Here is a 25,140-nt window from a genome sequence, read left to right on the forward strand (position 1 = left end):
CCCCCTCCAGCCAATCAGATCCCTTTCCTGCTTCTACGACTCTTTTCCCGTCCGCGCCCTAGACAATTGTACTAGGTGGTAGTGTACTGAGACAAGAACTCCCGAGGTGGGGTTGGCGGGGGAAGAGGGTGGGCCTAAGAGCAACGTAGCAACGTAGGCACCAAACCCACCACTTTCCCAGTCTGCACTGGGGAAGCGCGTGGTGGGAAGAATTCTAATTCAAAGGCGGAAGTTTCTCTAGCTTCGAGGCCCTCTCTATGGTTGCAGAAGCCGGAAATGCTTTGCGACGTTAGCAACGCGCTGGGAAAACAGAAGTGACGTGAAGAGGCGGTGCGGCGCGCGGTTTCAAGATGGCGGTGGCTTAGGGCCCCGGCGAGAGGCGAAGGGAAAGGCGCCCCCGGCCCGAGGAGAGGTAGGAGGGAGCGCGAGCCGGCGTGGCGCGCGGGCCTGCGGCCCTCGGTGGCTCCAGCGAGCAGCCGAAAGGTAAATTCGAGGATATCTCGAGGCTCTTCTTCCCCGCTTCCTTATCCCCAGACCCCACTTCCGGACGCCTGCGCGGTCCTTTTGAAGCATCCGGGGAGAGATCCGCCCCCTGGCCTCGGGAGGCGGCGAAGTCCAGCTGATCCCTGCCTAGTCGTGGGGAGGAGGCCCGCCTGGGGTCGGGTTGCTGACTCGCTTGGGCTTGGTTTGTGGCTTTCTTGTTGCACTGGTTTGGGGGAAGTGCTTGTTGCCCTCCCTTGTAGGCCTGAATTCGGGGGGCCATTCGTCGCCGCAGGTCCTCTCGGAGGCCTGGATGGCCTCTGTGGTTGTCCCTGTTGTTGCTGCTCGTTCTAGGCGAGTGTGAGTGAGCTTGCCAGGCCCCTGGTATAAGGGAATGAGCCCGAATCTTGGAGCTGAGCTCTCGCCTCTCCTAGATACTTCCCTGATCCTCCTTTAGGTTTTCAATGGATTTTGAGGGTGTTGTGGGTTTCTTCCGGCAACTGTCATATGTCTTTGGGCAAAAACTTAGCTTTCCTAAACTGTGGTTACCAGATATTCGTTCCAGTTTCTCTATTATAGTCAAAGAACTGTTATTAGAAGAAGGTGGTAAGAAATGAAAAATTTGATGGGCTGAGGAATAATAGTAAATTTCATTTATGTACATTTTTTCTTAATAGGATTAAGATCTGGAAAGGGGGTCTCAAAAGTCCATATCCACTTCATCCTCCCGTTTTATGGATTAGGAAACTGAGGTCTAAGGAGGTTAAGTGACCTGCTCAAGGTCACTGCAGATAGTAAGCAGGTGTAGGTGGAATTTGAACCTAGCTCCTTTTTATTCCAGAAGTCCTGGAGTATTCTTGCCACAGAATTGGCTTCTTATTAAAGTATTATTAAAGCAAGTATGTGCTTCTTGCAAATGATGAAAGGAATCTAGATATTGCAATTTGTCTACTTCCACACTTGAATATACACACTAGAACTGGGGTATGAACCAAGTTCTCTAGGCAACAGCTCTTAACATTTTACATCACTGCATCTGTAGGAATCCAGAGATAGTTTTGAAGAAAAAAAAATCCATGGATCATCGGAGAAATAACAGTTTGTCATTTATTTGCTTATGTATTTCCCACCCAGACTTTGAGAAGGAAATATTAATCTTCAGGCAGGTTATTTTTCAGTTGTCAGTCAATGACTTAAGCTCTTAGGATGTCCCTGTGCACTGGGAATACTTTCAAAGAATTTAATAATCTGTTGGGAGAAAATATACACAGTTGCATACTGTATACATACTGAGTAATACGTAAAAATATGTACGAAGTACAAAGTAAATACAAAGTAACTTTGATGGGGGGAATGACAAGCAACTTGGAAGCTCCAAAGCCACTAAAGAGTTAAAGTATATAAATGGCATTATTCTTTGGAAGATATTAACAAAATATAATTGATGATTTGTTACAAACTGCTGGTGGCCAGATCTTTGGAACTACTGCTTAGGGAAGAAATTGTTTCTTTATATTTCTCAGCAATTTACCACTTTTTATGTGAATACATGTTAAACATAGGAAGTTTGAAAGAAAATTAAAACCAATTTTCCTTAAAGGACTGGAGTGGGATGGATGTTACAAAGTAGTGGAGAGATTGAATTGTAGAGTGATTTTAAAAGAAATTATATTTCTACTATTTTGTGATCAAACATTCATGAATAAATAGCATTTATTAATATTTTACTAGTTTGTCACGTTATGTGATTATCTCAAGGTGTGGCTTATATCCAGAATACTAGATCAAAAATTTTGGAGTTGGAAGAGATCTCTAGGTGTTAGTAAAAAGTATAATTAAAGGGGAATCTACATAATAATTGATAAGACTCCAGTAGTGATGAACTCACCACTTAGGAAAGCAAACCATTCTTTTTGGAACAACTCTGTTAGTTTAGCTTTCCTTAGGAATATCAAAGCAAAATCTTTTTTTCTACTAGGCACTCCCTGTTATTTGCTGTACTCTATCAAAATTAGTCTTATTTACTTTTCCATGACAGCAAATCTTCACATAATAATGTGTAATACACATAATATAAAATATGTCCATTCTTTGTTTCCTAGCCTAAATTTTCCCAGTTTCTTCAACTGATACCATATAATATAGCATCAAGTCCCCTCTATCTGATTTCTCTCTAGTTTCACATTATCCTTTCTAAAACATGGTGTCCAGATTCACACCTACTATAATTGATATTATCTAATCAGGACAAAGTAAAATAGGCCTATTTCCTTATTCTAGATATTATGCTTCTATTAATATAGCCTAAGATTTCTCTAGCTATTTTTATTTCTGTTACTGAAGTTTTGAGCTTTCACACTACTAAAAAAAATCTTCATGACTTTTTCATTTGAATTAGCCACATTCTTCCCACCTGCTACTCAACTAAATTAGGGCCATTAACTGCAACAGTTTGAGTGTTATTTCTTTTAGCTTTAAAATGAGAGTGACATGATCACTTTTTCCCATCCATTTTACCTCCTACATTTGGCAGCAGAGGGCCCCTCCAAATGAATGATTATGTGACAAACTAGCATCTACTCTATAAACAGGAAAAGGAAAAAACCCACAAACAAAACATATGTCAAATGAGATGTATTAAAGGATATTTTTTACTGCTGACTGAAGATAATAAGAATATTCCAGTCCCAGTCTGCAAAGATATTTGACTGATAATGTGGCAGCTCCAAATATAGATTTCCATTTTTCCCATTTTGTATAGAAAAAAATCCTATCACTGATAGTTGTTAAGGGTGCTTAATTTTTTTCTTGAAGGGGGGGGGTAGGAAATATTGCTGGTGGGAGGGGAAAGAAGTATGTTATTTGTTATCTCCTCTTCCCTGGCTACGCTTTGGGATCTTTTGGGGTGGATGAGAGACATGAGATTGGAATATTTCTCTCCTCTTCTCCTGTCTGCTTCAGGTGATCTAATAAAAAGAATGTGAAGGATCTTGTGTTCCTAAATTCCTAAAAGTCAATGCACCCATGAGTTAAAGTTAGGGAGATAGGCAAGTCTTGTAAGTTAGTTTTAGGTAGGAAAATAAAAGAAAGGTAGGTGAGCCTATTTCCACTCCCATGCTTCTCTCAGTGGTTGTCTTTGGCACCTGTACTTCTAGGTTACTGATTCCCTATATAGCATATGTATCACAAATACCATAGTGAAGAGGTATAATAGTGAGTTTATTCTTTAAGTCTTAGACTTCTCTCCCAACCTTGTTCTTTCATTTTCTCTTGTTTGTTGAATTGAAGAAAAAACATAAAATAGAAAACTATTTGTCTACAAGTTTCTGTGAAAGAAATGAAATTACTTAAAGAAGGAAATTAATTTGTCCAGATGGTTTTCAACTTGAAAATTACTAGGGAAGGGAGAATATGCATTTTGTCAAGTACTTACTGTGCCATGCACTGTATTAATTGCTTTTCAAATATTTCATTTGATAAGTTTTATTATTATTATTATACTTCATTAATACTTTGATAGATTCCAAGGAGATTGAATTACAAGGGATATACTAATAAAGTAAAATACTTTGTTGATTTAATAAACTTTACAACTTTTTACATGTGGAAAAAACTTGCAATATGTCCTTTTTTTGCTACAGTCACTTATTTTACACAATTTGTCATTGAATTAATAAGTTTTTATGCATATGCTTCAGCACTAGGACCTTGAAGGACAAGCAAAACATCAATTTATGCAATGCATTAAAAAAATTCATAAGGCAAAGAAAATAGAGATAGAATGAAAATATTTCAAAGTAAAATTGATAAAATTTTGTCATTTGACACTGGTCCTTCTAATGTTAATTCTTCATATGAAACTCCACTTAACACATTGGTTTTCTCCTTCTCTTAGATGAATTATCTTTTTATAATTTGTTTCATGGCAGTAGGCTGTTGCTGTATTCTTTTTTCATTCGAGAGTTTCTGTATTTTCAGAACAATTCTTCATCTTTGCTTTGCTTAGAATTCCAAGCTTGCCAGAAGTAAAAAGTGTCTAAAATATTTTTTGCAAGTGGATGTTACAAGTCTGATGAAAAATTTAGAGAACCACCTGGACTTCTGCTGATAATATAACAAAACAAAAAAACAAAACCTTGTCATTTCTTTCTTCAAAAGTAATTTGCATACCAGCAGCTTGGTGGTGCCGTGGATAGATTGCCAGGCCTGGAGTCAGGAAGATCTACATTCAAATCCAACCTCAGACTCTTTAATAGCTAGCCATGTGACCTTGAGTTAGTTGCTTAACCCCTATTTACCTCAAATCCCCATTTGTAAAATGGAGACATATTGAAAAAGGAAATGGCATACCACCCCAGTATCTTTCCTGAGACAATGCCATAAACAAGTCCACATGGTTATGAAGAGTCAGACATGACTGAACAATATCAATTTGAATACCAGAGTTAAGCCCAGTTGACAAAAAAGCAGGTTTTTTAATAAAAACTTAAGAATTTTCCTGGGAAAAGATGTATAGAGTCATGTAGAGGCACAGTTAATAGAGCAGTGACACTTTGTAGCTGGGAGGCCCTTTTTGATACATTTGATACATTTAAAGTTTGCTAAGGAGGACATATATCCTATTTACAGTGTCTTCAGCAAACCACTAAAATCTAATGGATGAGGGACATTTCTAGAGCTTTCAACTTCTCACTTCTTAAGTTGAAAGATCTTTTAATGTTAATCAGAAGCCAGTATATGGTCAAAGCAATATCCCGTAGAAAATATATTGAAAGTAATAGGTGCCTTAAAACCTTCACCGAATTTAAATAGATTTGATGATAATGTGATATTTTGTGCTATCTTTAATGTAGAAAGTTCAGTTTGTTTTCGATCACAACTAAATTCTGAGGAAATAATTTTTTTGCATATTTGGCATGTGAGTATTTTTTATGCTAAATAGACTCATTTTAATGCGAGAACCATCAACTCTAATTTATTGTTAGTTAGCCTGACATCATTAGAGCATGTGAAACTGAATTCAGTAGTGCATTTAGAATCTAAGAAATGGGCTTTGTAATTTGTGGCATTGATATAATAAGTAATATATAGTAGATTCTAGGTACATATGTACAGAGAAATTAATTTTAAAATTAAGACTAGTAGTAATTTACATTGTGAGATAATTCTTATGAATGACATCTAGGAGTTTTAATGGATTGTGAGGTCAGTATGAGTCATCATTGGTAGGCTTTAGTCACATAGGCTAATGTGACCTTAGGTTGTGTTAATAAGTGCGTAGTAACCAGAAAGGTGATGCTTGTATCAGTGTTCTCTGCCCTGATCAGACTACATATAGAAACAGGAGACCACATTTTAGGAAGAACTAGAGAAGGCCCTGGAGATAGAGCCACATGAAAATAGGTTGTAGAAACTAGCAAAACCTGAGAAAAGAGAAGATTTGGTAGACATGATAGCTAGTCTATAAATATTTGAAAGACAACTTATTCAGCTTAGTTCCTCCAGAGGGCAAAGCCAAAAGTAATGACAGATTTAGATCTAGCATAGGAAAAGACTTACTAACATTTGGAGTTATCCAGAAGTAGAATGCCCTATCTCAGAGAGTAATATATATTTTATCCTTGGTGGTTTTCAAATACCACTTTGTTTGATTTGTTCTATACATGTTAAATACATGCATACATTTGTTCTATCCATATTAACTCTTAGAAACCTATTTAGGGGGCAGCTGGGTGGCTCAGTGGATTGAGAGTCAGGCCCAGAGATGGGAGATCCTGGGTTCAAATCTGGCCTTAGACACTTGCTAGCTGTGTGACCCTGGTTAAGTCACTTAACCCCCAATTTCCTAGCCCTTGCCACTCTTCTGCCTTGGAACCAATACGCAGAATTGGGTCTAAGGCAGTATTGGTTCTAAGATGGAAGGTAAGGGTTTTTTTAAAAAAAGAAAGAAACCTATTTTTAAAGTAATGGCAATAAGAAAAGACCTAATGTCTGTATGTATGCAAGTTAATAAAGAAAATATATCCTCTGCCTCCTGGATCCTAATTATCTAAATTGACTCGAATAACATGTTCATCTTTGTATTTGTTTTAAAATTTAGTTGATTTTTAACGGATATCGGCTTTGTTCTCCAAATTTATTACTATCCTGAGGCATAGTCAGCAACTGGAAGACAGAATTGCTAATGACCTATTTGATTCTGCTGATCTTTCTGGTCTTGTGTCCTCTAGAAAGCAGAATCAAATTTATCTAAACCTCAAATTCAAAATCCTGGGCAAATCCTTATACCTGAAAAAGAATTACCAACAGTTTATAGAAACATTAATGTATTGAATAAGTGTGCTTTTAAGAAAAGTTGTTGAAAAATAAGGATTCTAGAAGCAAAGGCAACTTTAAAGAATAACCAATTTTTTTTTTAAGGTTTTATTTCTCCCTTAACTGACTGTATCACATAACCTGTGAAAATGGGGCGGAGATCTACATCATCCACCAAGAGCGGGAAGTTCATGAATCCCACTGACCAAGCTCGTAAGTATACACTGATAATGGGATAGTGCTACAAAGAAAAACAAATATTATAAATTGTAGGTATTAAGGAGCCTGTTTTAACTTAATTTTATTACTAGAACAGCCAAGCTAGGAAGGTCAATTTATTTAATTTGCCAAATTAGTTTCCCTAATTTAAACTTTTGACTTGAAAGTTGGGGGGAGGGGAGATTGATTGGCAGAACTAAAATATTTAAAGAATTCTGTGTTCAGTGAGTCTTTCTTTTGGCAATAATATGGTATATAACATATTTTTGTTTTAATTTGATATATTAAATATACTATTTATCTATAATAACTTTTCTAATAATGTCTTGTTATTTTTATTATGAAAATTGAGGGGGGATGCTCATCAATTGAGGAATGGCGAAACAAGTTGTGGCATATGATTGTGATGTAATACTGCACATCAGAAATGATGAACAAGTTAATTTGTTAAAAACCTGGAAAGAGATGAAATTTATGAAGAGTGAAATGAGCAGAATCAAGAGAGCAAATATATCAGCAGAACTGTTGTTTGAAGGATGGGTTGTGTATGTCCACCTCCAAATAATTTGAAATATGATCTTTTGGGGGAAGACACTTTTAGACACTGAAAATTCAGCCTAGTGGAGATTGTCACAAAGAAGGAAATGCTGGTTTTCAGGATTTTATATCATGTGTTCTTTTCTTTCTTTCCTTCGTAGGAAAAGAAGCTCGTAAGAGAGAATTAAAAAAGGTATGGGTTTTTTCTTCTAGAAATAGTTACACTATTGTATGAGCAGTGTTGTTATATTTTTTTTTTTTAATTAAAGTTTTGGGATCAACCATTTCAAAATCCAGATTTACAATAATTTACCTTTTTTTAATCTCTCACCTTGGTTTGCTCCTCATTTTATAGAGTAAAAATATTTTGTTAGTATTTACATTTATTTTTGCCTTTCAAATACTATATGTAGAATCTTGCCCCATGTCTTTATTTTTAACCATCTCACTTATTCAAGAAGAAAAATAAGTAGTACAAAATTAATTTCTAATAGTCTGAATAAGTGTATAGATAGCTTTCAGTCTCAATTAGAAGCATGCAAAACATAGAAGGAACATTTCTTGTCATAAATGTGCTATCATAGCCTTTACTATAATTTTTATCAAAGTTTTTTGGTTGCTAAAAGCTATATTTTGCATTGTTAATTATATTCTGAAATCAATGTTAGGTTTGTGATATGAAAAACTTCCTTAAGAAAAACAAGGATTTTATTTTATTGATTTATACAATGGATAATAAATATTTGCTAGGTGAATGAACAATTGATTCCCTACAATATTTTCATATTATAAATTACTTAATAAGAATAACTAGAGAAATCTTTTTTACCACACATAATTGGTAATCATTTAAGTTGTCTTAGAATTCATCTCCAAACTCCACTGAAAATACCAGTGTACAACAGGGTTATATACTAAAATAGCATTACATAGATCTACTAAAAACCTCATCGGGATTCAAAAAATGTTTTCTTTTAAAAAAAAAAAGTGATTATATTTTTAGCTGAACTTTGATGTGTTAGAATAGGTGAGCCATAGCTTAGATGAAGACCACAAATTCTGTCTTGAGTCGAAATAAAATATTATTTGAAATTCAACCCTTTGATTTTCTGCCATCCTTTAATGTTCTTAGAATAAGAAACAACGAATGATGGTACGAGCTGCAGTACTAAAGATGAAGGATCCCAAGCAGATTATCCGGGACATGGAGAAATTAGATGAGATGGGTAAGTAGGAGGATGCAGGAGGACTAGATTTTTGAGGAAGACCCAGTTTTTTTGTGTGAATACTTTGGCTACATGAGTTATAGGATAGTTTACTTAAAGTTTTAGGACTTTATGTAGATGAAAGTAGTCATTCTTAGAGAAATAATTATCAGTATTTATACTTGTATATAGAAGTTAAACCATCCGTTTCTATTTCTTTGGAGAGGGAATAGAATATATTCATTTATTAAATACCATTTATAGGGGTGGTTTTTTGGGGGGGGTTGTTTTTGTTTTTGGTGAAAATTGCATGATCATTATAGGTCAACACCTTTGATTTGTGGTACAATGGAAAGTAGAGATAGAATGAAAATATTTCAAAGTAAAATTGATAAAATTTTGTCATTTGATACACTGGTCCTTCTAATGTTAATTCTTCATATGAAACTCCACTTAACACATTGGCTTTCTCTTACTCTTAGATGTATTATCTTTTATAATTTGTTGCATGGCATTAGGCTGTTGTTATATTCTTTTTTCATTCGAGAGTTTCTGTATTTTCAGAACAATTCTTCATCTTTGCTTTGCTTAGAATCCCAAACTTACCAGAAGTAAAACGTGTCTATAAAATGAAGGAGTTGCAAATCATGATCTCTAAGATTCCTCCCAGCTCTAACTTTGTTTTTTAAATCTGATCTTTCCATGAAGCATATATGACATAACATATATTACCCAAGAAACTTATCCTTTTTTTTAAAAATCATCTGTTTCTTTTCCATCAGAGTTCAATCCAGTACAACAACCACAGCTAAATGAGAAGGTGCTAAAAGATAAGCGAAAAAAGCTTCGTGAAACTTTTGAGCGCATTCTCCGACTCTATGAAAAGGAAAATCCAGATATCTATAAAGAACTTCGAAAGTTAGAGGTAGAATATGAGCAGAAAAGGGCCCAGCTCAGTCAATACTTTGATGCAGTAAAGGTAATCAAGTTTGTTTTTGTTTTTTAATGAAAAACTTCAAAAACAGTTAATTTTTTCTTCTGGTTTTTAAAAAATGATGGGTCTTTCAACATCACATTTTTTTTAATGTAACAACATTTTGGGTTAAATGATTTCCTTTAATGTACTCTTATCTCCTATTGGTATGAATATTATTTGGTTGTATTTATTAGAGAGGTTGGGTGTTATTTTATGGGAGTATTAAAACCTAATTATAGAACTCCTCTAACTGGATATTGCATATAAATTGGAATAGAAAATTTCAGGAAAGGTGACACATGCCTAGACCCAGCTTTGTAATAGGGAGAAAATGGTGGTAGGTTTTGATATAGCCTATCTAAACAATATAGGAAAGAATTTATCAGTAAGTATAGGTATTTTGTGATAGTCCTCTGGCATAAAAGAGGTTCCTCTTAGGAGAAAAAAAGCTAGTGGCACACAATATTATTTGGAGGTCTGTACTAACTACTAACCTTTGAAAAATAGTATTATCTATATTTTTCTATAAGTTTAAAGCTTCCTTTAAGGGGAAATTGTCATGGTAGTCTCACCACTACCAGGCCTAATCTTATAATAAAAGGTTTATTCTACACTTACTGGTTCTATAGAACATGCTCACGGAGTGCTCTGGGTGTTTTGTTATTTCATCCCTTAGTTTTATGCTATTACAAAATTTTACAATGCCCTCTTCCTGTTTACCCCGACTTTTAAATTGTATTCATGGGGGCAGGTGGGTAGCTCAGTGGTTTGAGAGCCAGGCCTAGAGATGGGAGGTCCTAGGTTCAAATCTGGCCTCAGACACTGTGTGTCATCTGTGTGACCCTGGGCAAGTCACTTGACCCCCATTGCCTATCCTTACTACTCTTCTGCCTTGGAGCCAATACACAGTATTGACTCCAAGACGGAAGGTAAGGGTTTAATTTAAAAAATAAAAATAAATAAATTGTATTCACTCAAATATTATTGTATTTCATCATCATTTCTATTTTATTTCAAAGAAATCACAACTCAAAAAGAGTAGAATTAAAAGACAAATTTGATTATTTTGGTCCTTTGGTTGAAGAGAGATGTCTTCTGTTTTGGAAGGTTATTAGTATTGTTAATTTAAGACTGCCTCTTGTTTGGATTATTGCTCTTATTTTCATATTTCTATTTGAATAGAAATTAATCCAGTTTGCAAAATAATTGATTTCTGTATTGGATATGCCCCTTTTGTTCCTATATTGATTTTTCATCTACTCTTTTCTTTTCCAGAATGCTCAACATGTTGAAGTGGAAAGCATCCCATTGCCAGATATGCCTCATGCTCCTTCTAACATCTTGATCCAAGACATCCCATTGCCTGGTGCACAGCCACCCTCTATTCTCAAAAAAACCTCTGCCTATGGGTAAAGAAGCATCATAATAGTTAAATAATAGTTATTAAGCACAAAATAAGATTATAATCTTCAACTATGCAGTGGGTAGAGAGGAAATTTTAAAGAATCTTTGTGTCTGTAATGTTTGATGGTAAAAGGTAATATCCTTAGCGTGTACTGGCATGTATGAAATAGTAAGACCTAGACCTAGAGTATAGTCCTATGGTGCGTGGGATATGCCCTCTGAAGAATTTATGGTGAAACAACAGACAAGAATTCTACTCTCTAAGAAAGCGCAAATGAGTTCTGGTCTATAGTAAAGAAGGTTGGAATAGAGCAGCCACATAGCAGGGTGAAAAGAACTCTCTACCTGGAGTCTAACCCTGTCACTAGTAACAGCAAGGCATTAATCTCTCTGAGCCTCAGTCTCCTAATTTATATAATGGAACTAATAAATGTTTATGGAGCTTAAATGAGATAAATGTATATTGTAAAGTAGTTTGCAAAACCATATAAATATCTATTATTATTACTCATATCAATGAGTTCACAAATCCAGGTTCACAAATCCAGTGAAGTATTCCTGACGTGTGTGTGTGGACGTGAGCTTGAAGTTATCTAAAATTTTAGAACTAAAAGGGAGCTAAGAAATGACATAATCCTACTCCATGATTTTCAAAATGAGTAAACTAGAGCCCAGAAAAGATAAGTAACTTGTCATGATCACAGAACTAGTTAGTGACAGACCTAGAATAAATATTGACCTCCTGAGTGCATTGTCCATTCTACAATGAAAATCCCTTTTATTATATTTGAAATTCCGAAATCTCTTGCTATTTGAGTAGAGCTGACATGAAAAAAATCACTAAAAATTTTCTTTTCCCAGACCTCCCACCAGGGCAATTTCCATACTTCCTCTTCTTGGGCATGGTGTTCCTCGTTTGCCTCCTGGCAGAAAGCCTCCTGGGCCACCCCCTGGGCCACCTCCTCCCCAAGTTCTGCAGATGTATGGTCGTAAAGTGGGCTTTGCCCTAGAACTTGCCCCTCGGCGGCGAGAGGAGGACATTTTATATAGTCCGGACCTTGGTAAGATGTCAGCTACTTCCTTTGCTTTGTCATTTTTCATTGTCTTCAGATAGTGTTTGTTGAATATACTAGAAATAAAACTATTGAAAGATTCTATGTAGTTCAATTCAGTGAAAAAGTTAGAACATCATAGATTTAGAACTAGAAGGAAACTTGGATGTTAATCCACCTATTTGATTTTATAGATCAGCAAGACTCAATTAGGTTAAGTGACTTTCCCAGTGATACACAGGTGAGAGGAATAACAGGGCCTATACTCACCATTTGTCACTACTGAACCACACATTTGTTGGGAACCTGTTTACATGTAAAGAGCATTGGTAGGCACTGGGGATACAAAAATAAAAATTAAATAGGCCTTGTCCTTAAAAGTTTACAAATACCACTTAAAGTGGGTGGGTGGGTGGGTGGGAATTTTGAGAAAATTTCAAACAACTGGGCGGTGTCATAGAGAATCAGTTAAGGAAAAATAAATTATTACCTTGCTGTACTGAAAGTCCAGTTGAAGATAGGTAACAAATTTGTAATGTCTCTCTTTGACATGATATTTCATGACTTCCCCTAGCAGTTGATGAGTAGGAGCAAATAAGGTAAATGGTGGGAGTAATTGTATTTGCGTTTTGGCAAGGTATTAGTAACAGTAGGACAAGAGGGAAAGGAAATTGAAAATAGAAGCACAGTATGATATTGAACCAGTTAACCAAAGTAACAAGATTGAAAAGGGAGAAAAAAATGGAAAAGGGAATCCAGATCATGGCTAATGGCCTGGGAGAGTACTGAGGAACAGAATGAACTCTGCAGGTGAAGGTGAGAATAAAAAATGAGTTTTTGAGGAAGAAGATATAGGAAGGGCTAGAATGACAGCTAGAAGGTTAAAGTCATTAAAGAAATTTTAGCATTTTTGATCAGAGATGTAGAATACTTTTGGATAGCGATGGGATCAAGGATGTAACCATCTCTGAATGATACAGAAAAGGAATAGGTCATGGGAGTTGAGATTGAGAAACAAATTGGCTAGAGTAAGTCTCTTGGGATAAAAGCAAGAATTAGAGCAAAAAGAAACACTGTAAGTCAGGTACAGAATTCCTTGAGAGGGAAGGAAAGAATGACTGGGGTCTATGAGATACCTTCTATCATTTCAGGCTTGGTGATATATTTAGATAGAATAAACCTCAAGGGAGGGGCTTGCTGAGGAGATGAGAGTATAGAAATGAGGAGCAGGGACCAACTCCTAGAACAGTGGATCTGGGTGGGGGAAGGGAAAATGTGCAACAAGTACTAGAAGACCATGCCATAGCACTTTCTGGGAGGAGCTAGATGCATGAATGCCAGAAGATGGAAGGAGAAGAGAAAGAGTAGTTTTAAAATGAAAGGCAGTTTGTTAATGATGAAAAGAGTGTTATAAAGTGTTATAGAGAGCACAATGGAAGGGTCAGGCAGAGCTAGCATGGAACACATTGAGAGAGTTTGTGTTGAGAGAGTTTGTGTTGAAAATAGAGAGGCAGAAATCAGAAGTGGATGGGAGTATGGAAAACAGGTACCAAAGGCTCCTCTCCTTACCAGGCTCTTTATTTGGAAAAGATACTTCTTGTTTTAAATTCCATCTAGTACAGTATTTTCACTCAACTCTAGTGAGTTTATGCATAGTTTTTTTTGTTTGATTGTTTTTTTTTTATTTTTAGAATTCCTACCTCCCCTGTTAGAATCAATACTGTGTAATGGTTCCAGGACCGAAGAGTGGTGAAGGGTTAAACAACAGGGAATAAGTGCCCAGCATCACATAGCTAGGAAGTGTCTGAGGCCAGATTTAAACCTAGGTCCTTCCAACTCCAGGACTGGCACTCTATACACTGAGCCATTTGCCTATTCTGTCAAGATTTCATTTTAAACTAGTTGGTAATAAGATTGTCATGATATCTATATAAATGATGAACAGGCCACTTGATCAAAGTATTTTAACAATTTAGTTACTTTAGGTTGTATATTATGTCCTAAGTCATGATATGTATACATATATATGTATATGTATATGTACATATATATATAATATATATACATATATATATATATTTTTTTTAGTAAATTGAGGAAAATTTAGTTAATACTTGTTCTGAGCTTTCCTCCTTTTTCAGCTCATCGGAGTCATGATGATGATGCTTCCAGCACAAGTGAAGATGAAGGTTATCCTGAAGACATGGATCAAGATAAGCATGATGACAGCAGTGATGACAGTGACACTGACAGGTCAGATGCCGACAGTGAAGGAGAAGAGTTCATGCATCGTGATGAAGAAGAGAGAGAGACTAATGAGGACAAAAAGTCAGGTGTGTGCAAATTCAATCAATTGGGCACTTATTTAAACTCTTAAAAAAGGAAGGTTCTATTATACTTAGGCATAGCACATTTTATAGATTAAAGGTACTTTAAGAAAGTTTGCATGTAAATTTTCTTTATTATGAAATAATAGCTGTATTTGGAGAATTGAATCACATAGGGCAGTGATGGCAAACCTTTTAGAGACTGAATGCCTAAACTACAACCCTTATACCAGCATGTGAACCATGCCTCCTTACCCAAGACGGGCGGGAGGAAGCATTCCCATTGGGCTGCTGTGCAGAGGGGTGGGTCATGTGAAAAATGTCCTCAGGCAAGAGGGAGAAGGAATCAGCCCCCTCTGGCACATGTTACTTACGTTCAGCAACACGGACTTAGGGTAATGTAGCAAGTACCCTAGTTAAAAATAAGTAAAAAGAATAACTGCATGAAGAATTTTAGAGCTCCATATTTCACATTGATGAAAATATTGAATTAAATGTCCAGATTTGAAGAACTACTTTTGAATCCAGATAAGATTTTTGTTGACTTTCAAAGAACTAGAAGGGGGAATGGGGGGGGGGGGTAGAGCAGTATATATTAAACATGAATATGTATATATAGGTGTTCAGCAGAGTCTTTTCTATGCCTCAGAGTAGTGAGTAGCATTCCGACCTAAAGAGTAGTTATGAGCCCATGGTTTGCCCCAGGATCAAAGCACAATCTCAAGTCCAGTATTTGTCCTGATCTGAAAATTACAGTGAAATAACCAGAGTAGCAGTCCTATGTCAAATAAGCCTACAGTTCTTTTGCTCTAAACTTGTAGAGCTTCCCAACTGGCTGATAAAGTTTGACTCTAGCAGCAGTCTACTGGAACATCCAACTCTAGGAACAGGCCTTAAGGAGTTTTGTTCTTATTCAAACTGAATCAGGAAATTTCTGGCTTCAGGTCAGGAGGACAGTGATCAGATTTTTGCTCCAGATTACTTTGAGAGCAATAAAAGCTTGCAGGTCTCTAACCTGAGCTGTCCCTGAGATCCTGGAATAATACAACACACCATACCCCAGAGTATGTTGGTCAAAGCACTCAAAACACAAACCCACAAAATTCCAAAACATTTATAGGCAAAACCTCAGCTTAAGTACAAGTCCAACCAGAATTTCTGAGTTACTTTTTAAAAAAGGCAAATAAAAAGTGATTTTTAAAATTAAGAATACTAGAGGAAAAAATGGGAAAAGAAATTTGAGCTATGGAAGAAAGATCTGAAAACATAATTAACAGCAATGTATAAATCTTTACATATATAACAAATACCCTGAAAATTGGAATGGATCAAATAGAAGCTAAAAAATTAATGAGAAAAGAAATATAAAAACAAAATCAAAAGATTGAGAAAGTGTGAGGTTAATACATAACAAAAATGTGAGGTACTGATTTGGAAAACATATTGAGGAAAGATAATTAAAGAATGATTAGTCTTCATGAAAGTCATCAACAAGAAAAAAAGCCTAAACATGTTTCAAGAAATCATAAAAGAAAACTATAGATCTTTTAGAACCATAGTACAAAGTAAGTATCCCCCCCTACAAGAAACTTCAATAGAAAACTTCTAGGAAGATAAAACCAAAATCCAGAGCTTCTAAGTCAAAAAAGCAAAATAAAACAACCAAAGAAAGAATTCAACTATTAGGGAGCCACAATCACAATTACACAAAATTAAACAAACCACCAGTCTTAACTGAGCAGAGAGTTTGGAATACCATATTCTAGAAAAAAAGAACAAAAGATCTAAGCTTACAAACAATTTACCTAGTAAAACTGAGTAATCTTAAAGGGACAGTGGGGTGGATTTTTAATGGATTGCCAAGCATTACTCATGACCAGAGTTTAGTAGAAAATCTGAAATGCAAACACAGGAGACAAAAGAAGCATTGAAAGACAGACAAGCTTTAACAACTATTCTTAAAGATAAATTGTTTATATCTTAATATAGAGAAATGATACAAGTAGCCTGTCAGAACTTTATCATCATCAGGGGTCATAAAGGAGGTCTTAATTAGGGAGCCTTAGAGTGGTTCTGTTTCAGTGACCTTAAGGAGGAGTAGAGGAATATAATGGGAAAAGGAAAAGTAAAGGAAAGTTGAGTAAGATTATCTCACATAATTTGGATGCCCAGGTAGAAGACTACACAGAAGGAGGGAACAGAAATAGATGGCATTTGAATATGTCAAAGGAATGAATACACTCCCATATATACTGTTGGATATAAAAATATATTTCATTCAACAATAAAACAGTAAAAGAGAAGAGAAGAAAGAGGGCAGATAAGGGAAGAATTAGTCTAAGCAAAATAAACTAAAGTTTAGAAAACAGAAAAAGAAATGTATAAAAGAACTGGATGGAAAAAAATATATTAATAATCTTAAGTGCAAGAAGAACCCACCCTCAAAAAAGCAGAAGTGGAGAACAGAATCCATCAATATGTTGTTTATAAGAAACATTTAAAATAGAAAGCTGCAGTCAAAGTTTAAAGGGAAAGGGGGAAGTAATGAAGAATCTGTGCTTCAGCTGAAGTTAAAAATGAAAAGGTAGCAGTCATGAGCCATGATATACCACTTAAACTTTATAGTGTTTCTCCTGTTTTTTTAGGTCTGAGTGTACGATTTGCTGATGTTCCTGGAAAATCACGAAAGAAAAAGAAAAACATGAAGGAATTAACACCTCTTCAAGCTATGATGCTTAGAATGGCAGGTAAAGATCAGTAGATCTTTTTCCTAAAGTTTTCATTAACAATGGTTATTTGGTCATGTTTAGTGTTTTTATCAGCATTAATTTCCATAAAGCTTTTGTAATTGTGATAATATTTAACATTTGTAATAACATCTTATGGGTGCAAACTGTTATTTCATTTAATCCTCATAAAAGAAACCTATAATGTCAGAACTTTAGGAATTAGTGCTGCTTACAGTTGAGGAACTTGGGGTTTGGAGGTATTAATTTTAGCTCCCCAACATCACCCATAAATACCCAGTGGAAACGTCAGATCTTTCCTGACTCCATATTCATTGCTTCTAATACTTCCCACAATACCTTCTGTGGTGCTGCCTTAACTAAGAGATATCTAAAGAAACTTAACTTCTCCCAACCCTCTACCACCACCACTATCTTTCTATTTGTATATTTTCTTCAGGTCAAGAAATTCCTGAAGAGGGCCGAGAAGTGGAAGAATTTTCAGAGGATGAGGAAGAGGAGGATTCTGATGACTCTGAGTCAGAGGATACAGCACAGCAGCAGCACAAAGAAGACTCTCTTCCTGATGGGACAGCATCATCTCCTGCTTCCCAACAACAGCAGCCACCTCCACAATCTGTTCCGCCTGCTCAAATACAGGCACCTCCCATGCCAGGACCACCCCCTCTTGGACCACCACCTGCTCCACCACTCCGACCACCTGGACCACCCACTGGCCTTCCTCCTGGTCCACCTCCAGGTAAACACAAGATATGCAAATCTTTTATGGAATAGGTTACAGGATAAGTAATACCTAGCTGCGTATCCTAGAATCCACACTTAAAATGTTTGTTCCTAATATTAAATACGTTCACAACTGTCCATTTTCCTCTTAAACTTTCCTCTCTTCAGTGTAGCATTATTTCCTCTAATTATATCTAATATATATCAGAATTGATTTTACCACATGCCCAACTCACAGGTACTTCAGGGCTTTTGGTATTGCTTTTGGAGAAGGTATTTGGGGGCATTTAAACTTTTGATTGTGGAAAATTCTGGTTTTCATACAATTAGAGGATTTGTGGTGAAAATCAATCTTAGGTGTGTAGTTCATTCTGTTCTTAAATAGCAACCCTAACAGATAATGACTAATGTCTTATGAACTTATATAAAGTTACTTAAAACCAACTGATAATGTATAGAACCTGATATTTGTGATTCTACCTCTTAAATGATTAACTGAAATCATCTGTGATTAGCAGAGAAGTATATTTGATGTTCTGATTCCCAGTGGTCCATAGCTTTTTCTGCATTGCTTCATTATGGACTTAAAAGACTTATTCTGTTTGCACTATAATTATCTACTTTATTTTAGTTATTACCTAGGAAGAGATCAGTAACCAGAATTTCAATACTAAATCTTAATATTATATAAATAAGAGTGATAAGTTTGTCAGATACTTATTCGTGTGCAAATTTCATTTAATTTTCCAAGGTAACTTTTAAAGTTCAGTATTTTTCTACTGACATGCCATTTGTAAGTAAACTTACTTTGAGTTAATGATTTTTTTTTCTTTTACAGGAGCTCCTCCATTCTTAAGACCACCTGGAATGCCAGGGCTTCGAGGGCCTTTACCCCGGCTTCTACCTCCTGGTCCTCCACCAGGCAGGCCTCCTGGTCCACCACCAGGCCCACCTCCTGGTCTTCCTCCTGGTCCTCCTCCACGAGGACCACCTCCGAGGTTACCTCCCCCAGCACCTCCAGGTAAAGGGTTAGATTGGGGTATTCATTATCCTCTATTAACTAATGTTGCATAGGTAAAGAAGGAAATTATAAAGCTTATACATTTTATGTTAGCCAGAAAGGGTTATCAAATTTATATAATTTGGATCTGAGAAAGAATTACTCCCCCTCATTTCCATAATGCATTTTCTAAGCTCCTCAATGTGAACAAGTCATTTGTCATATTAAAGCATCACATTAGAACTTTTCAAAGTCCAGGGTAGCTCAAGCAATAGCTACTTAGAATTTGCCATTTAGAGATTTTAACTCTCATTGTTACTGCCAATATTTTTCCTTTCCTTTTTCCTCTTCTGTACACTGAATCCAAGTGCTTACTAATCAGAAGATAGACTTTCTAAGGACATTTTTGTCATTTTTGTGACGATCAAATTCTTCGTATACTACATAAAACATCAGACCTACTCTACATTAAGAAACATAGAAGTATTCAGAAAATGTTGTAAATATAACTACTTTATTTTTAATGTATAATTCTGCTGACTTTGGTATGTGGGGGGGGAAATGCTGGTCCATAAATGGGACATTTGCTATTTCTCCCAAAATGATATCAGATTCTTTTAAATGTACTTTGTCCTTTTGCTGTATGCATTAGCAAGGTCACCAGCCAAGGTTAGGGAGGGTAAATTAAGCCCTTTGAACAAAAAATATGTCTTTTGGGTATGGGAATTAAATCTTTAAACTTGGCCTCAACAGTATCGACTCTAAACAACGGAACTGATTCATTCAGGCTAATGAGAATTTACAACTATCAAATTGTACTTGAAAAAGAGATTAATTGCCAATTTCACCTTACATTTAAAATTCTTAGGTTATTTGGATTTCCACTAAAATGCTATTAACATAGAGATGTCCCTGAGCTATTTTTAAAAGACCTTGCCAACATCATAAGTTCCCAGCAAGTTCTAGGTACAGACCAAAAAAACAATAACTACCACCACAAAACAAAATACCAGCCTTCAAGGAGTTTACAAGGACAAAATAAAATGGATTAAGAATTAAGTAAATTTATGTTAATTTGAAAAAGTAGAGGAGATTAATACTTTGCCAGGATAAGGGGAACATTAGGACAGGCTTTGCCTAAGAATTGGCATCAGAGCTAGAACTTAAGAAGTAGAGGAAAGGAAAAGAGTGCATTCAGGGCATAAGAGATGGTCTCTGGAATCACATAGAAGGGAAATGGAAAGGCTTATACTATATGAACAAAAGCTATTTTAAATCAATTTGTCTAGAAACAGTGCATAAACCAGATTAATATAAGGTAATTCCAAGGAAGTATAGATTAGAACCAGATCATGGAAAATATTAAATGCCTAGAATAAGATATTTGCATTTTATTGAGAAAGTCAATAGAGAACCACTAAATGTTGTAAAGCAGGGAAATGTCAAGATTTGATCTATACCGGAGGAAGGATATTTTGCCAGGTTTGTGGAATATAGATGGGAGAGGAGGAGGAAGCAGAGAGAACAATTAAATAACTGTTGCAATAGTCTGTGTAGTGTATTGAGGGCTTGAAATAGTGGAAAGGGGACAGATGTGAGAATTGTTGAATATAGAATTATAGAAGTGAAGGAGAGGGAAGAGGCAGAGTGACTATAAAGTTGAGAGCATGTATTTACTGAAAAGATTATAGATTCTCTCAAAAGAAACAAGGGGCTCAATTAAGGGAGCATAGACTTATTTTACCTGTTAAGACTTATGGCTAAGGGGAAAATTTGTGACCAAATAAGAGTATTTGGGGATGTAAAATGGATAGTTTTGATTACATCAAATTAAAAAGGACTTGCACAAACAAAACCAATTCAGCCAAGTTAAGAAGGAAATCAAGAATGGGGGGAGGGGAGTTAGCAACTTTCTCTGATAAAGGCCTCATTTATCAACTATATAGAGAACTGAGTCACATTTATGTGAAAGCTAGTCATTCTCAAATTGACCAAAGGATATGAACAAGCAATTTTTGGAAGAAATCAAAACTATCTATAGTCATATGAAAAAATGCCCTAAATCACTATTGATTAGAGAATTGCAAATTAAGATAACTCAGAGGTACCACTTGACATCTGTCAAATTGGCAGCTAATATCACAGAAAAGGAAAACAAATGTTGGAGATGTGGAAAAAGAGGGACACCAGAGCACTGTTGTGGAGTTTTAATTGATCCAGCCATTCTGGAAAAGAGTTTGGAAATAATTCCCAAAAGGCTATAAGAATACATATACCCTTTGCCACAGCAATACCACTTCTAGATCTGTATCCCAAATAGATTAAAGCAAAAAGGGAAAAGAACCCATATACAAAACTACACAAAGGACCTGTATACAAAAGTATTTATAGCGGCTCTTTTTGTGGTGGTGGTGGCAAAGAATTGGAAACTGGGGAGGGAAGGTGCCCATCATAAGGGAAATGACTGAACAAGTTGTGGTATATGTTTGTGCTGGAATATTGTGACATATAAGACATTACAAACAAGATACTTTTAGAAATACCTGGCAAGACATACATGAAGTAATATATAAATATGAGCAGAGCCAGGAAAAAATTGTATACAATAACAGAGCAATATACAATGATCACTGTTAAAGACTTGGCTAAGGGGGGAGCAGCTGGGTAGCTCAGTGGATTGAGAGCCAGGCTTAGAGACCGGAGAATCCTAGGTTCAAATCTGGCCTCAGATACTTCCCAGCTGTGTGACCCTGGGCAAGTCACTTAACCCCCATTGCCTAGGCCTTACCACTCTTCTACCTTGGAGCCAATACATAGTATTGACTCCCAAGATGGAAGGGTAAGGGTTAAAAAAAAAAAAAAAAAAAAAAGACTTGGCTATTCTCAGCTATATGAATGATCCAGAACTATTCAGAAGGACAAAAAATGCTGTCCACATTCAGAGAAAGAACTGATGGAGTCTGAATGCAGATTGAAGTATGCTTTTTTTAGTCTCTTTATCATTCTTGTTTTTTTAGTCTGCTTTCTTTGGCAACGTGGCTAATGTGGAAATATTTTGCATGATTGCACATGTATAATCTATCACATTGCTCACCATAAGGAGGCGATAGGGAGAAAATTTGAAACTTAAAAATTTTTTTAAATGTTAAAAAATTTTGCTTACATGCATGGGGGGTAGGGAGGAATAAAAATTTAAGTCCAAAAAAAGGTAGCAGAAGTTTGGGGAAAGGGACAGATTTAGAGAAGATAATTAGTTCCATCTTGGACTTAATGAGTTTATGATGTCAGCAAAATGTCTATATGAAGATGTTGAATAGGTAGTTAACAATGGGACAGTGGTCTTAAGAGGGAAATTATTATTGTTAATTTTTGAGAATGTCTTAATATAAAGACTTGGGGAGTTACTTGCATAGAGGGAATAACTGAACAAAAACAAGAAAAATCATTGAAGGAGAGTTTTTAATAGAATAATAATAGAAGAGAGTTTTTGGAGAATACTCATACTTATGGGTCATGAGATGGATAATGTTAAGGAGACTGGAGTATGGTAGAATAGGAAGAAAACTAGGAAACTAGAAAAAAATTAGTTACAGAAAGCAAAAGAAGAGAGTGTCTAAGAGAAGAGGAAATGATAGTATTAAAACTCCTTTTTCTAGGGGTTTTTCAGTGGGAGGGGAAGAAATCAAAGATAACTTGAGAGGATCATTAATAAACATTAAATACTTAATATATTGCAGGTCATGTGAAATTTTTGTTCTTGTTAAGAACTATGAGGCTTGGTCATGTTTGTAGGCAAGTTGATTGATCAATGAATAAGGAAAGATCAGGGTGAAAAGATAGACATGATTTAGAAGGGCAATGGAAAGGGAAGGGTTAACCTTTGAAAGGATAATAGATTTGGAGCTAGAATGGGACCTCTGATGCTTCATTTTGAAGAAAATTATCATTGATAATTCTGTTGTAGTTTAAAGTTTACAAAGCCCTTTTGCATTCATTATCACATTTAATTTTCACAGCCTTGTTAAATAGGCACTATAAGTATTCATCTGGATTTTTCTAATGAGGAAAATGAAGTCCAGATAACTTAAATGATTGACTCAAATTTACACTAGTTTTAAGTTGCAAGTCCCTAATTCAAACCAAGTTTTCTTGACTCCTAATCTGTGATTCGTTCCTTTGCACAAAGCAGGACCATCTCTTCATGAGATTCTTACTTTACAAATGAGAGAAAGAAGACTGACATAAAAGTATCTGGAGGTGGTGTTTAGGAGAGAAGAAAACTTCTAATTCTTAGCTTTGGGGTTTTTGGGTCCCCCACCCCCCTGGAAGGCACTGAAAGTTGGCTGAGCATGGAGCTAGTGTTTTGGGCTTGAGAAAGTATTGAAAGTTTGGCACAGTTTTTGTGTGATAGCAAAGTAATTTTATAATTATGCAGTATATGAAGTTATGCAATATAGTGAGGGCCACATTCAGATTAAGTAACAAGCATGTAATGGATCCATTTGTTCAAATAAAGCAGTGGTTCCCAAAGTGGGTGCCACCGCCCCCTGGTGGGTGCTGCAGTGATCCGGGGAGCAGTGATGGCCACATGTGCATTTGGGAGCGGTGAATAATTGTAAGAGGGCAGTGATAGTATGTGACAGGGGGCACCAAATCATATTTTTTCTGGAAAGGGGTCGGTAGGCCAAAAAAGTTTGGGAACCACTGAAATAAAGGAATACTATGGAGATAAGTACACTAAATAGGGCCAAGGATGTCAATATAAAAGACTTTCATTAAATTTAGGCACCATTCCCTGAAAAATTTCCCATAAATTCTATGTCCCTTTTTTAAAGGAGTCACCAATAATGTCTCTCCCACTTTGCTACACAAGCTTGCTCATTATGCTTGATTTGGGTCAGAATAAAACCTAACTAGCAGGGAAAGAGTTGATGTGGATGGTTGTGCTTATTTAGGTAATTTGTGTGGTTCTCATTTCACATGTTTTCTTCATAATAGGCATCCCTCCACCTCGTCCTGGTATGATGCGCCCACCTTTGGTGCCTCCACTTGGACCTGCTCCACCTGGGCTTTTTCCACCAGCTCCCTTACCGAATCCAGGGGTTTTAAGTGCCCCACCCAATTTGATTCAGAGACCCAAAGTGGATGATACCAGTGCAGCCACTATTGAGAAGAAAGCCACAGCAACCATCAGTGCCAAGCCACAAATCACTAATCCCAAGGCAGAAATTACCAGATTTGTGCCCACTGCACTGAGAGTTCGACGAGAGAACAAAGGAGCTACTGCTGCTCCCCAAAGAAAGTCAGAAGAGGATTCTACTATACCCCTTGCCAAAGCAGTCCCCAAATCTGGCCCCTCTGCTCCTGTTTCAGTACAAACCAAGGATGATGTGTATGAAGCTTTCATGAAAGAAATGGAGGGGCTACTGTGACAACCTGTGATGCCAGAGAAGGTTTTAATCCCACAAATTCATATTAGAAAACATGGTTCATAGAGGAGAAGGGGTTCTTATATTTTGGACCTAAGTGCAGAGGAGTTAACTTTTTTTCTTATCAGAGCATTTCCTAACTTCAGTGATTGTCTTAAAGTTATTTAGCTTTGGTCAGAATTCACCGCACAGAAGAAAAAGATATTTCAGAGTAGACTGGTAAGCTTCTAAAGCAATGTCCCTTCACATCTCTATTATACCCACAACCACCATTTCCGTTTTTCTTTGAAGGCATGAGATAGACAGGATTTTAGTGTCTATTTTTATTTTTGAAATCCTTAAGTGGTTGAGTAAGCCACTGGAGTAGATATTTGTTAGAAACTAGTGCATTTCATCCAGTGTTTTTTGTGTTTTTACTTCTGGTTTTGTTTGTTTTTTAACTTTTCTTGTAAATATTTTGTAACATTTTACTTGTAGTGAAATGGATCACAGCTTCATTTCCCTACTATGAAGCAGGATGCCTGGGGAAAGAAAATATAATATGTATTAATTGAGATGACTTCTCAGTGACAAAAAAAAAATTTTTGAGTGTCTCTCATGAAAGAAATAAATGTTCTACAAAAATAAACCTTGTCTTTGGTATTCAGTTAATGTAAAAATACAGTTAATTGATGTAAACTGAGAAAAAAAAACAATAATTTAGAACTCACGTTTTTGGGGCCAGTT

General features: G+C 36.1%; 1 protein-coding gene across 1 annotated transcript; it reads left to right on the forward strand.

Moving 5' to 3' along the window:
- The first annotated feature begins 327 nt into the window (after window positions 1–327).
- Window positions 328–24,993, forward strand: WBP11 (WW domain binding protein 11). Its single transcript, XM_044677539.1, has 12 exons — window positions 328–483; window positions 6,901–7,008; window positions 7,713–7,744; window positions 8,684–8,777; window positions 9,539–9,735; window positions 11,008–11,141; window positions 11,998–12,197; window positions 14,330–14,521; window positions 17,161–17,262; window positions 17,702–18,001; window positions 18,824–19,006; window positions 23,984–24,993. The coding sequence occupies exons 2-12, from the start codon at window positions 6,945–6,947 to the stop codon at window positions 24,415–24,417; spliced, it is 1,932 nt and encodes a 643-aa protein (XP_044533474.1). The 5' UTR covers window positions 328–483; window positions 6,901–6,944; the 3' UTR covers window positions 24,418–24,993.
- Window positions 24,994–25,140: the final 147 nt, after the last annotated feature.

This window comes from Gracilinanus agilis, chromosome 5 (genome assembly GCF_016433145.1).
Source record: "Gracilinanus agilis isolate LMUSP501 chromosome 5, AgileGrace, whole genome shotgun sequence".
Taxonomy (NCBI): domain Eukaryota; kingdom Metazoa; phylum Chordata; class Mammalia; order Didelphimorphia; family Didelphidae; genus Gracilinanus; species Gracilinanus agilis.